The sequence below is a fragment of the Oncorhynchus kisutch genome, linkage group LG5 (assembly GCF_002021735.2).
Source record: "Oncorhynchus kisutch isolate 150728-3 linkage group LG5, Okis_V2, whole genome shotgun sequence".
Taxonomy (NCBI): domain Eukaryota; kingdom Metazoa; phylum Chordata; class Actinopteri; order Salmoniformes; family Salmonidae; genus Oncorhynchus; species Oncorhynchus kisutch.
Window position 1 is genome coordinate 53,292,192 of NC_034178.2, and position 12,359 is coordinate 53,304,550.

Here is a 12,359-nt window from a genome sequence, read left to right on the forward strand (position 1 = left end):
ATTGACTGGTTGGGTAGGTTACTTTTTAAATGTAATCCATTAAGATACTTAGTTACCTGTCCAAAATTCAAATCAGTAATGTACATTTTGGATTACCAAAACTCCGTAACGTAATCTGATTAGAATTACTTTCCCCTTAAAATGTCCAACGCAGCCGTTTTCAATTAAATGGTCAAAAATAAACCAACATTTCTTCTTAGCAAAGAGCAATTTGTCAAGCAAGAATTTTGGAAGGACTGTTTGGGAGGGGAAAGTGATGTTTGGAACTCTTATTGGTCTATGAACTCATTTACCATCTGTTTTTTCAAACAGCTCTTACCCTAAAAAGACATCAGTTTTATTCCAACCTCAGTGTGGAAAAATATATATTAAAAAAAGAAAATCACAATTGACTGCACTGGACCTTTAAGAGGCATTAGAATAAGAGAAAAAAAGATCAATCAAATGCATCTGGTGTCATCATAGTGGTCTCAGACTCACTCAGGTGAATCTAGCTTAAATGTATTTTTTCAATGCTGAATTCAATGTCATCAAGAAAACAAGATGTCATAAGGTATTTTTTCCCTGCAAACATCCTTTCTGAATTGAAAGTAAAGCAATAAGTAATCTAGTTTTTCAAAATGATCTGTAATCTGATATCATAGTTTTGCTGGTAATGCAACTTGAGTTTTTTTGTAATCAGATTACATGTAACCAGTTACTACCCAATCCTGATAGGCCCGTGCCCCAAATGGTACCTTAATACCTATATAGTGCACTTCTTTTGAAAAGCAGTACACTTTATAGGGAATAGGGTGCCATTTGGTAATCAGACCAGGTACTGACTCCAGATTAATGTGTGTCCAGACTACCATGTGACTGAGGACATCACAGGAATCCAGGGTTGTTCGCAAAAGGTTTTGGGGATGGCATGCCTCTCCAGTCCATAAGAAATTGCCCTGTTGCCTGAAACCCAACTGAGTGTGTGTATGTATATACAGTTGAAGTCGGAAGTTTACATCCACTTAGGTTGGAGTCATTTAAAATAAGTTTTCAACCTCTCCACAAATTTCTTGTTAACTATAGTTTTGGCAAGTCGGTTAGGACATCTACTTTGTGCATGACAAGTAATTTTTCCAACAACTGTTTTCCAACAACAGATAATTTCACTTAAAATTCAATGTATCACAATTCCAGTGGGTCAGAAGTTTACATACACTGAGTTGACTGTGCCTTTAAACAGCTTGGAAAATTCCAGAAAATTATGTCATGGCTTCAAAAGCTTCTGATAGGCTAATTGAAGGCCTACCTTCAAACGGAGTGCCTCTTTGCTTGACATCATGCAAAAAATCAAAAGATATCAGCCAAGAACTCAGATTTTTTTGTTTGTTGTAGATGTCCACAAGTCTGGTTCATCCTTGGGAGCAATTTCCAAATGCCTGAAGGTGCCACGTCCATCTGTACAAACAATAGTACACATGTATAAACACCATGGGACCACGCAACCGTCACACCGCTCAGGAAGGAGACGCGTTCTGTCTCCTAGAGATGAACGTACTTTGCTGCGAAAAGTGCAAATCAATCCCAGAACAACAGCAAAGGACCCTGTGAAGATGCTGGAGGAAACAGGTACAAAATTATCTATTTCCATAGTAAAACGACTCCTATTTCGTTATAACCTGAAAGGCCACTCAGCAAGGAAGAATCCACTGCTCCAAAACCGCCATAAAAAAGCCAGACTACGGTTTGCAACTGCATATGGGGACAAAGATCGTACTTTTTGGAGAAATGTCCTCTGGTCTGATGAAACAAAAATAGACCTGTTTGGCCATAATGACCATTGTTATGTTTGGAGGAAATAGGGGGCGGCTTGCAAGCTGAAGAACACCATCCCAACCGTGAAGCACTGGGGTGGCAGCATCATGTTGTGGGGGTGCTTTGCTGCAGGAGGGACTGGTGCACTTCAAAATAGATGGCATCATGGAGACTTGAGATCATGGATCTTCCAAATGGACAATGACCCCAAGCATACTTCCAAAGTTGTGGCAAAAAGGCTTAAGGACAACAAAGTCAAGGTATTGGAGTGGTCATCACAAAGCCCTAACCTCAATCCAAAAAAAACATTTGTGGTCAGAACTGAAAAGGTGTGAGCGAGCAAGGAGGCCTACAAACCTGACTCAGATACACCAGCTCTGTCAGGAGGAATGGCCCAAATTTACCCAACTTATTGTGGGAAGCTTGTGGAAGGCTACCCGAAACTTTTGACCCAAGTTAAACAATTTAAAGGCAATGCTACCAAATACACTCAATTAGAATGTAAACTTCTGACCCACTGAGAATGTGATGAAAGAAATAAAAGCTGAAATAAATAATTCTATCTGATATTATTCTGACATTTCACATTCTTAAAATAAAGTGGTGATCCTAATTGACCTAAAACAGGGAATATTTACTCAGATTAAATGTCAGGACTTGTGTATGTAAACTTCAACTAATATATACAGACACACACACATACCCACCCATAGAGCTGGCTCTTTGCATATCAGTGTGAGCTAATGAGTGACAACACTACACCATGTCGCTAAACCAAATTTTGCTAAAATGTTGTGATTGTATTAGCAAATGGCAGCAAATACATTAAAAAGGACCAAGCCTATCTGTATTACTTTGTCTTTAAGTAACTGAGGGAAAACACACATTGTCAGTAGCTACATTTACAGCAAAACATTGCACCAAGAAATGTACTCCCCATTCACTCTGAATTAATTCATTTTAAAACTTGGCTAAATGTGTGGACGAATACAGTAGCAAATAAAAAGGTAAAATGCACACAATTAACATGTTCTGTTTCAAATAAACATGCTCCAGTATTTTCCTCATAGAAATAAAATCTAGCCTGGTTACCCCAGACTGAAGAACACTGTGCTCAGTTTGGTTGCCAAGCTAAGAGATGCCTCCCTACCCAAAGATAATGGAAAGTGATAGATGAGCATAGTTCCTCCAAAATAAAAAGAGGTGCGGTACCCAAAATGACCCAAACCCCCACCCTCTGTCCACCTAAAGGGTAAGACAATATTCAAATGTACATCCTTTTGAAGTCAGATTCACATGAATGAGAATTGATATGAGAATCGGTGAAGCAAAGACTGAAGTACTGAAATTAGAAAGTGAGAGTCCATAGCACAAAAAGAGCAGTAGTCTTGAGTGTGTGTGCGCCTCTTAAAACAATGTGTCTTATTTTGTACAAACACACTTCAGGTAAACCAAAAATTTAATCTGTTGCTGAGCAGTCCTCGTAAGTATATGAAAGTTTCCATAGGAAAAGTGTACAAAAATAGGACACTGATATCTTGGCCATACCAGGCTGTAAAATGTCCCCATGAGGGTTGCAGAGAGGGATCTATGATTAAGTTGAGAATGAGCACCAAGTGTTTAAACTGGTCTTAGAGCAGTGAAGAGAAAGGAGGGAGAGACCAGAAAGCTTTTCCTCTTCCCGAGTTAAAAATCTGTCTTGTGTGTGGTTTAGATCAAGAGACAGTTTATAGGCATGTATTTGCAATTGCACAGACAGTGTTTTGCAACTACAAAAATATATTTTGGAATGATCACTCCAACTCCTCCAAATAGGCACCTGTAGGGAGAGTTGTGGTGTTTCTAATGACCAGGCTTATCTCAGCTACATGCACAGTAAGGAACATCTCTGCTTCCTCATCATAGCCACTGACGGCCTTCTAATCACAGTCTACACCTTTTGAAAAACACTCACACGGTGGCCCGATTCTCTTCTTTTTCTCTGGAGCGTGCACTTGCGCACTCCTTCCCACACATTTAAAAAGCATTGGATTGGTATAGGACTGGGCTGGAGTTTCCACCATATTTGTCACACCTGTCATTTCCTTTTAAATTCATGAAGGGAAGTGAGCAAGTGCACACTTAGGGCAGAACAGCAGAGATTTGGAACACAGAACGCGCACACAGCTGCTCACACGCACAAGCGCGTACACACACACACACACACAAACAGGCTGGGGGAGGCTAGCTTCCTAGCTGAAGAGCTTGATGAAGCAGCCCTGGCAGTAGGGCTTGTCATTCTGCTCTTTGAAGGTGCCCTTGTTGAGCTGCTTGAGGCAGAAGGCACAGACAAAGTGCTCAGGGTGGAACTTCTTGGTCATTGCTGTGATGCAGCGGCCTGTGATGGGCTTTTGGCAGCCCGAGCAGAGGGACCCGCGGCGCTCATGGTAGTGGCCCTCGCAGTAGGGCTGGCCCTCGTGCTCAAAGAAGCTCCCATTTACAAAGGGGGTGAAGCACTCCTGTAATGCACAGAGGTGGGAAGAAAAGGGAAGGAGGCAATCAAGGCTTTCTATACTGTTTTTGGAAATACCTAAAGAACTGTATAATAGGTAGAATCTGCCCACATCCAAAACCGATTGGTGAAGGTGCTGGAGGAAAAAAATGAATCTGTTTCAAGAACTATATGAAAGCTACTGTATGTCTTACCATATGTAAATGAGGGATAATAAGCTTAGAATAGCACCACAGCCCACACCCACTTACCCTGCAGACAAAACACTCGGGGTGCCAGAGGGAGTTGAGGGCTGATATGTAGTTCTCCAGGATGGCGCGGGTACAGCCTCCACACTTGGGCGCAAACATGTCAAAGTAGTCCTTCCGACAATATGCCTTCCCATCCTTCTCATGGAAGCCTGTAGGGGGGAGCAGAGAAAGACACTTCCTTAAGACGACAGAGCGAGAGGAGAGGGCAGAGAGAAAGGAAAAAAAAGAGGGGAAGAGAAGCGAGACAGAGAGAGAAGAATAGAGAAGGGAAGAAGATAAAGGGAGAGATAAAGGGGGGTAGCTTACCCTCTGGGCCAAAGAAAGCTCCACACTGAGCACAGAAGAAGTGTTCCGGATGCCAGTTCCTGTCCAGTGCCGTCACCACTTTCTGTAGGGGACAAATGCAGTTAAAAATATGATACTTTAAATACAATATGCTAAGTATTTTGCCCATTTTATCTATAGCCAGCAGATGGCAGCACTGCTGAGGACAGAGTAGCATAGAGCCGTGTGTTCTAGTGAGGACAGAGAAGCATGTCAGAAGAGAGAGGGAGACAGTAATAGAAAGGGGAGTGATATGAATAAACCACACAGGGCCAATGAGGAAGCTTGTCGCCACTGTGAATCATCTGGCCTATCCTGAGGCGAAAGTTCAGTCGCTCTCCTCTTCCCTGTTTCTGCTGTGGTGCCTCACCCCAGGCAGTGTGTGTGTGTGTGTGAGCATGCTTGCTTGCATGTGTATTCATGTGTGCAGTGTGTCAGCGCAAGGATATGAGTGAGTGTTGATGTGTGGAGTGAGACAGGACACACTAATGAAAAACAGAGATGGTGTGTGGAAAAGATGGCTCAAAGATCGTCTGTGGGATTCAGAGTGGCATCGTGTGTGTGTGTAATAGTTAAGTCCAGTATCGGTCCGTTGCAGTAGTAACAGCAGCAGTGGGGTGTTTGCGTGCATTCGTTTCTGTGTGTAATACTAACGTCCAGGATAGGTCCGTTACAGTAGTGGCAGCGTGGGGAGAACAGGTTGTGGTAGTCCTTCTCACAGTAAGGTGCTCCGTCCCGCTCAAAGAAGTTCCTGGAGCCGATCTCCTCCTGACAGTGGGTACACACAAAGTGCTCTGGGTGCCATGTGCGCCCCATGGCAGTCACCACCTGGGCACAGGGAGGAGAGGGCAAGACAGACACTTACAATCTAATCTAGCAGCCCCAACCTGAATTGAATTACTAGACTTAGTGAATCTGCACTTGTATTAATAAACTGTCTAGTAGGAGTGTTGATCTAGGATCAGGTCCCCCCCATCCATGTAATATTAATCATTATGTTCTAAAGGGAAACACTGATCCTAGATCAGCACTCTTACTTTGAGAGTTTTTATGAGTATGGGCCCAGGGTTGAATCCTAACCAGAGATGTGTGTATGACCTGACCTCAGTTTCCCATGCCAATGTCCCATTGACATCAATGCATGATTGATTTACATCGGCTAACAGCGTGTTTCTCCAGTTCAGACTCAGCACTGTGTGGAACAATTACCTTTCTATGGTGGCAGTACTTAACTTAATTAGGAGCTAAAATGTATTATATTGGAAACCATTTAAGCTATATAGGCAGCTCAGGACAACAGGGTGTATCAATCAATCTAATCATGACCACATTCACACCTACATGGACTTAGGATATCCAAAAGGAAAAAAGACAACCCCAGAAACATGAAATACATTCAAAAGGGACCAGAAAACATATGTAATAAGCCCAGTAAAGTTGAATACGAGTGTATGCGTGTGTGCATGCAGCCGGTATGTGTTCTGCATGAATGTGGCCTCTGCGTTTGTAAAGTTACCTGTCCAACAATGGGCTTGTTGCAGGCCCCACACACTCCCTTGGCCACAGTCTGGACGCCCAGTTTATGGAGGTCTGACTGGAGGCTGCCCAGCATGTTGTCCAGCTTGTTAGACTGTTTGGGGGGAGCAGTGGGTGAGCTCTTCCCCTGGGCCAGGATCTGTGGACAGGTCACACACAGAAAGACATCTCAGAGAAAGAAACAGATGCACAGAAACAGACAATACCCACAGACAATACCCACAGACAATACCCACATACAGAAACACACAGACAATAACCACATACAGAAACAGTAAGACACACACACAACAGTTTCCCAAATAGAGCTCCCTTCCCAATTCATGTTCTGTTCAATTTATCACAGAAAACCCAATTAATACATAGAAGAGTCTCTCTTCACCTGATTACATCTGCCCCTATGAAGTAATTTCCCCTCTGTGTGAAATTATGATTTTTTTTTATTGAATTGAATGTGTCTCCATAGACACAGCAGTAACTCCTGGGGTTTACGTGACATCCAACAGAAATCAGTCTTGTTAATGACTGAAATGGAAAATGCCACTGGCATTGCATTCCAGACGAGAATGAACATGTAAGATTCATCACATAATGCCTTCATAACATAGAGCACTGCAGTCCAACCCTGACACTTCATCTGACTACTGTGTTCAAGAGTAACTATGCTTATCGGCTTACCTATAGAGCCCATTGATAGTGTGAGACTGAATGTATGCTGTTGATGGGCAGAAGCAAGGCGGGAGGGAACTACACTTCTCCAATGGTGTGGTCATTGGACATTTCTGACCCAGTCTCATTCCACAGAGGGAAAGAAATAGGCAGACTTCAATCTAACGAAAGGCAACCTTCAGTAAACAACAGACCTTTGTAAAATCAAATTCAAAGGGAACAGGGATGGAACGAATTGGGACTGACTGGAAAATATATCAAGAGACGTAGTGGTATATCATAGTGGTATATCAGTATCTTAACAGAAGACTACGCAGTCACCTAATTCACCAGTCAGGTTATTTCAACGTGTTCATATCTGTTAGGGCTTGAATAAAAAGGCTTGTTAAGTTAAACAGTCAAAAGTCAGGTTTGCAATGCCTATGGTGGAACACGTTTGAGGGAAGTCCTCTGGGAGGTGGGAACTATGCTGTCATGCACCAGATTAGGGTTAGGTTCCCTGGGTGGAGGGGTGGGCTCTCTGTGGGTCAGCATCCAGGGAGGGGTGAGCTGACACTCCACAGGTGGTGGTGGGGGGGGGGGGGGGCAGAGGGGTCTTGCTTGTCAGGGGGTGGATTTTTGGGCACTAGATAGGACTGCGGATGGGGGGGTGACTTTTCTCTGAAGGACAGGCGAGTCAGGAGGAATGATGATTTGGGTGTGGACAGAGACAGAGAGCAGGAGGAGAGACGTCAAAGATGAGTGAAATTAAACCACAGGAAATAGAAAGCCTCAGGTGGTGCAAAGGAAACATGAATTCTCAACAGGTTGTTACAGAAGAATATGGTTGAGAAACTGTTCGCTAGTCATAGTCCATACAGTGGGGCAAAAAAGTATTTAGTCAGCCACCAATTGTGCAAGTTCTCCCACTTAAAAATATGAGGCCTGTAAATTTAATCATAGATACACTTCAACTATGACAGACAAAATTAGAAGAAAAAAAAATCCAGAAAATCACATTGTAGGATTTTTAATGAATTTATTTGCAAATTATGGTGGAAAATAAGTATTTGGTCAATAACAAAAGTTTCTCAATACTTTGTTATATACCCTTTGTTGGCAATGCTGATGCTTGGCATTGCACATGGTGATCTCAGGCTTGTGTGTGGCTGCTCAGCCATGGAAACCCATTTCATGAAGCTCCCAATGAACAGTTCTTGTGCTGAAGTTGCAACCAAGGACAGATGATTTTTTACGCGTTACACGCTTCAGTGGTTCCATTCTGTGAGCTTGTGTGGCCTACCACTTCACGGCTGAGCCATTGTTGCTCCTAGATGTTTCCACTTCATAATAACAGCACTTACAGTAGACCGGGGCAGCTCTAGCTGGGCAGAAATCTTACGAACTGATGACGATGCCATGTTGAAAGTCACTGAGCTCTTCAGTAAGGCCATTCTACTGCCAATGTTTGTCTATGGAGATTGCATGGCTGGGTGCTCAATGTTATACACCTGCCAGCAATGGTTGTGGCTGAAATAGCCAAATCCACTAAGGGGAGTCCACATACTTTTCTATATATAGTGCATAATCCAGAATATTTACACAGGAGGCGGCAAGCTACACACAGCTGTGCGGTGCAGGTTTGCGTCAACCTTGATTGTTAAAGTGACAAGCTCAAGCTAATCCCCACAAAGCTATGCACACAGTAATAAATGCAAGTTGAGACATGCAATATAGCCGTAAACAACGCAGAGCGGAGATTTCAACATGGACCATGGTAGGCAGTGAACCCTCTCGACTTTTGCGCTGACTTCTATCCTTGAGCAGTTCACAAGTCAACATTCTCCGCTTTACTTGCATCACTTCAGGTAAAGCAAGAAGATACAACTTTGACCAGATGCTTGCTTGCTTGCTAGAGAGATATATATATATATATATATATATATAAATAAGAGGAGCTTTATGCCATACATACATACACATAAATAATTTGAAAACAGCACAGTGACATACTGTTACAGAGCTAGATCGAACTTGAATGATTGTGTAACAAGCCCGATCATGGCTTTCACCATTCTATATCACTTCACTTATCAGTCTGGCTAAATCCAATAGATGGGCGTTTTGAATAAGCCAGAAAATGGACGGACCAATCAGCATCCTCTCAGAAACAGTGGGTGGATTTAGGACAAAAGCCCACGCGGTCAAATACTCTGCTTTGAATAAGGCCGTCCTCTGATTGATTGGTGATCCAAATAGCAGACTTTTTTCTCATTTTGAATAATGCCCCTCATTACAGACTCAAAACAGTTTCAATTATGAGAAATCCCATACTGATAAGTGAATTGAAAAATAATGGCCAACGTAGCGATCAGCCCGATTCCACCAGGCCAGAATGAGCAATCTGATAAATAAATAAAAAAAACTTAGAGAGCGTCGTACTTGACCCGACACGGACAGCCTCTCCACGGCCGAAGGCTGGTTCAGGGGGAGGTCCAGAGTGGCATCGGCGGTTCCTGGGAACGTTGACGGGGTCAAACAGATGTCTATCCAGCTGGCCTTATAAAACCCTCCCCCCTATCTGAGATATCTACTGCAGCCCTCATCCTCCACATACAACACCCATTCTGCCAATCACATTCTGTTAAAAGGTTCCCAAACACATCCCTGGGTCACTCCTTTCAGCCCGCTGCAGCTAGCGACTGGAACGAGTTTCAACAAATACTCAAACTGGACAGTTATCTAAATCTCTTCATTCAAAGACTCAATCATGGACACTCTTATTGACAGTTGTGGCTGCTTTGCGTGATGTAATGTTGTCTCTACCTTTTTGCCCGTTGTGCTGTTGTCTGTGCAATGTTTGTACCATGTTTTGTGCTGCTACCATGCTGTGTTGCCATGCTATGTTGTCGTCTTAGGTCTCTATGTAGTGTTGTGTGTTTTGCCCTATATTTATATTTTATTTATTTGTTTTATTTTTAATCCCAGTCCCTGTACCCGCAGGAGGCCTTTTGGTAGGCTGTCATTGTAATTAAGAATTTGTCTAGCTAAATAAAAGGTTCAATAAAATAAATAACAGTTATAGGACTAGGCATCTTGGCAACAGTAACGGGACTAGGGGTATTGAGAAAAAATTACTGATTACGCATCTTGCTGGTTTTTGCATCCACTGCAGGACTGGGGGACTTTTCAACTGGAGCAAAAGGAGGATTGGGGTTATTTGACTAAGTATGGCTTGTGGTGGCAGAGACCACAGTGAAGGACTATGTGGGAGGTCAGTGTAGTTCTCACGCTGGGATCAGTTTCTCCTACCAGCTGTGTGTGGATCTGGGTGTACTGGAGACTCTGGGACAAGGCCAACACAACGAAGGCTGAAGCAGCTGAGAGGGGAGAGGCAGAGCAGGCATCTATGTGGAGTTCTAAAAGAACAGGGTTACAGGAGGGGACGTGTCACTGAGGGGCTCCAGCTGCAGATCCACAGGCTCAGTTGGGTATCTGGTTAAAACTACTGGGGCAGCAGAGTCTCTATGGAGGGGGGTTCTGATCCTTGACTGAGCAGGAGAGGTTCCATAAATCGACAGACAATTGAGAACAAGACTGGAAATATTAGACAGTAATAATAGGAGACTGAGGGGAAAAAAATTGAAAATGGTTTGAAAAGAGGTAGACATGGAAAGACATGCATCATGTCAAGTCAATCATGAACATTTCTTTAAAGACTTGTGAAAAGTGGCATAATATATCATAGTGATGAATATAACAATAATTCACATTACTCACAGTAGCTATGTTTCCATCCAATCGGGGACATGTTTTCATGCAAATATTCAAATATTTTCCCACCAGTCGTGTTTCCACCAAACTGACTTGTTGCGGATAAAAAGCAGTGTGATGACGTAGTGCAAAAAAAAAAAGGTACCTTTCCGCTTAAGATTTCATGTAAGTTCAAATGCATTTCCATCACATTTTCAACTATGATAGGTTAGGTCACAAAAACTGTTGCGTTAAATAGCACATGTGCCCACTCTGGTCAGTGTGGGTAGGCTAACCTACATGAGAATATTAAAGAGTGCAATTTTTTTTGGTCAAACGGCAGTAAAGGGTCAATCATGTCACCAAAAGAAGACCCTCAATATGTACTATAAAGGAACATCAAGCTCATTTGTGCACTTCTCACCACCCTGTGAAGTTCATAACTCATCAGTAGTAATAAACGGCATGATTTTATGAGTCATAGTGGGAGGACTACATGAATATCGTCAAGTGACTCCAAATGTACAGTGCATTCAGAAAGTATTCAGGCCTGGACTTTTTCCACTTTGTTACGTTACAGCCTTATTATAAAATGTATTAAATAAATGTTTTTCCTCAGTCGACACACAATACCCCATAATGACAAAGTGAAAACAGGTTTAGACATTTTTGCAAATGTATTAAAAATACCTTATTTACATAAGTATTCAGACCCTTTGCTATGAGACTCGAAATTAAGCTCAGGTGCATCCTGTTTCCATTGATCGTCCTTGTGATGTTTCTACGACTTGATTGGAGTCCACCTGTGGTAAACTAAATTGATTGGACATGATTTGGAAAGGCACACAGTTTCCAGTGCATGTCAGAGCAAAAACCAAGCCATGAGGTCAAAGGAATTGTCCGTAGAGCACCGAGACAGGATTGTGTCGAAGCACAGACCTGGGGAAGGGTACCGAAAAATATCTGCAGCATTGAAGGTCACTAAAAACACAGTGGCCTCCATCATTCTTAACCGGAAGTAGTTTGGAACCACCAAGACTCTTCCTAGAGCTGGCCACCTGGCCAAACTGAGCAATCGGAAGAGAAAGGCCTTGGTCAGGGAGGTCACCAAGAACCCAATGGTCAGTGCTCCAGAGATCCTCTGTGTAGATGGGAGAACCTTCTAGAAGGACAACCATCTCTGCAGCGCTCCACCATTCAGGCCTTTATGGTAGAGTGACCAGACGGAAGCCACTCCTCAGTAAAAGGCACATGACAGCCCCTTGGAGTTTGCCAAACGACACCTAAAGGACTCTAAACATGAGAAACAAGATTCTCTGGTCTGATGAAAGCAAGATTGAACCCTTTGGCCTGAATGCCAAGCGTTACATCTGGAGGAAACCTGGCACTATCCCTATAGTGAAGCATGGTGGTGGCAGCGTCATCCTTTGGGGATGTTTTTCCAGCAGCAAGGACTGGGACACTAGGATAGATGGAAAGATGAACGGAGAAAAGTACAGAGAGATCCTTGATGAAGTCCTGAGTACTCTGGAGCAGGTTCTCAGACTGGGGTGAAGGTTCAC

At 43.0% G+C, this 12,359-nt stretch overlaps 1 protein-coding gene across 2 annotated transcripts in view; it reads right to left on the reverse strand.

Annotated features, from left to right (window-relative positions):
- Positions 1-2,640: 2,640 nt before the first annotated feature.
- Positions 2,641-12,359, reverse strand: part of LOC109891250 (paxillin) — a 50,773-nt gene continuing 41,054 nt past the window's right edge. For both annotated transcript variants that reach the window (XM_020483652.2, XM_031825393.1), the window contains exons 7-11: positions 6,377-6,535; positions 5,515-5,688; positions 4,843-4,924; positions 4,537-4,685; positions 2,641-4,292 (exon numbers count right to left, since the gene is read on the reverse strand). In XM_020483652.2, coding sequence (XP_020339241.1) covers positions 4,026-4,292; positions 4,537-4,685; positions 4,843-4,924; positions 5,515-5,688; positions 6,377-6,535 — 831 coding nt within the window. In that variant the 3' untranslated portion in view covers positions 2,641-4,025. The remainder of the gene's footprint in view (positions 4,293-4,536; positions 4,686-4,842; positions 4,925-5,514; positions 5,689-6,376; positions 6,536-12,359) is intronic.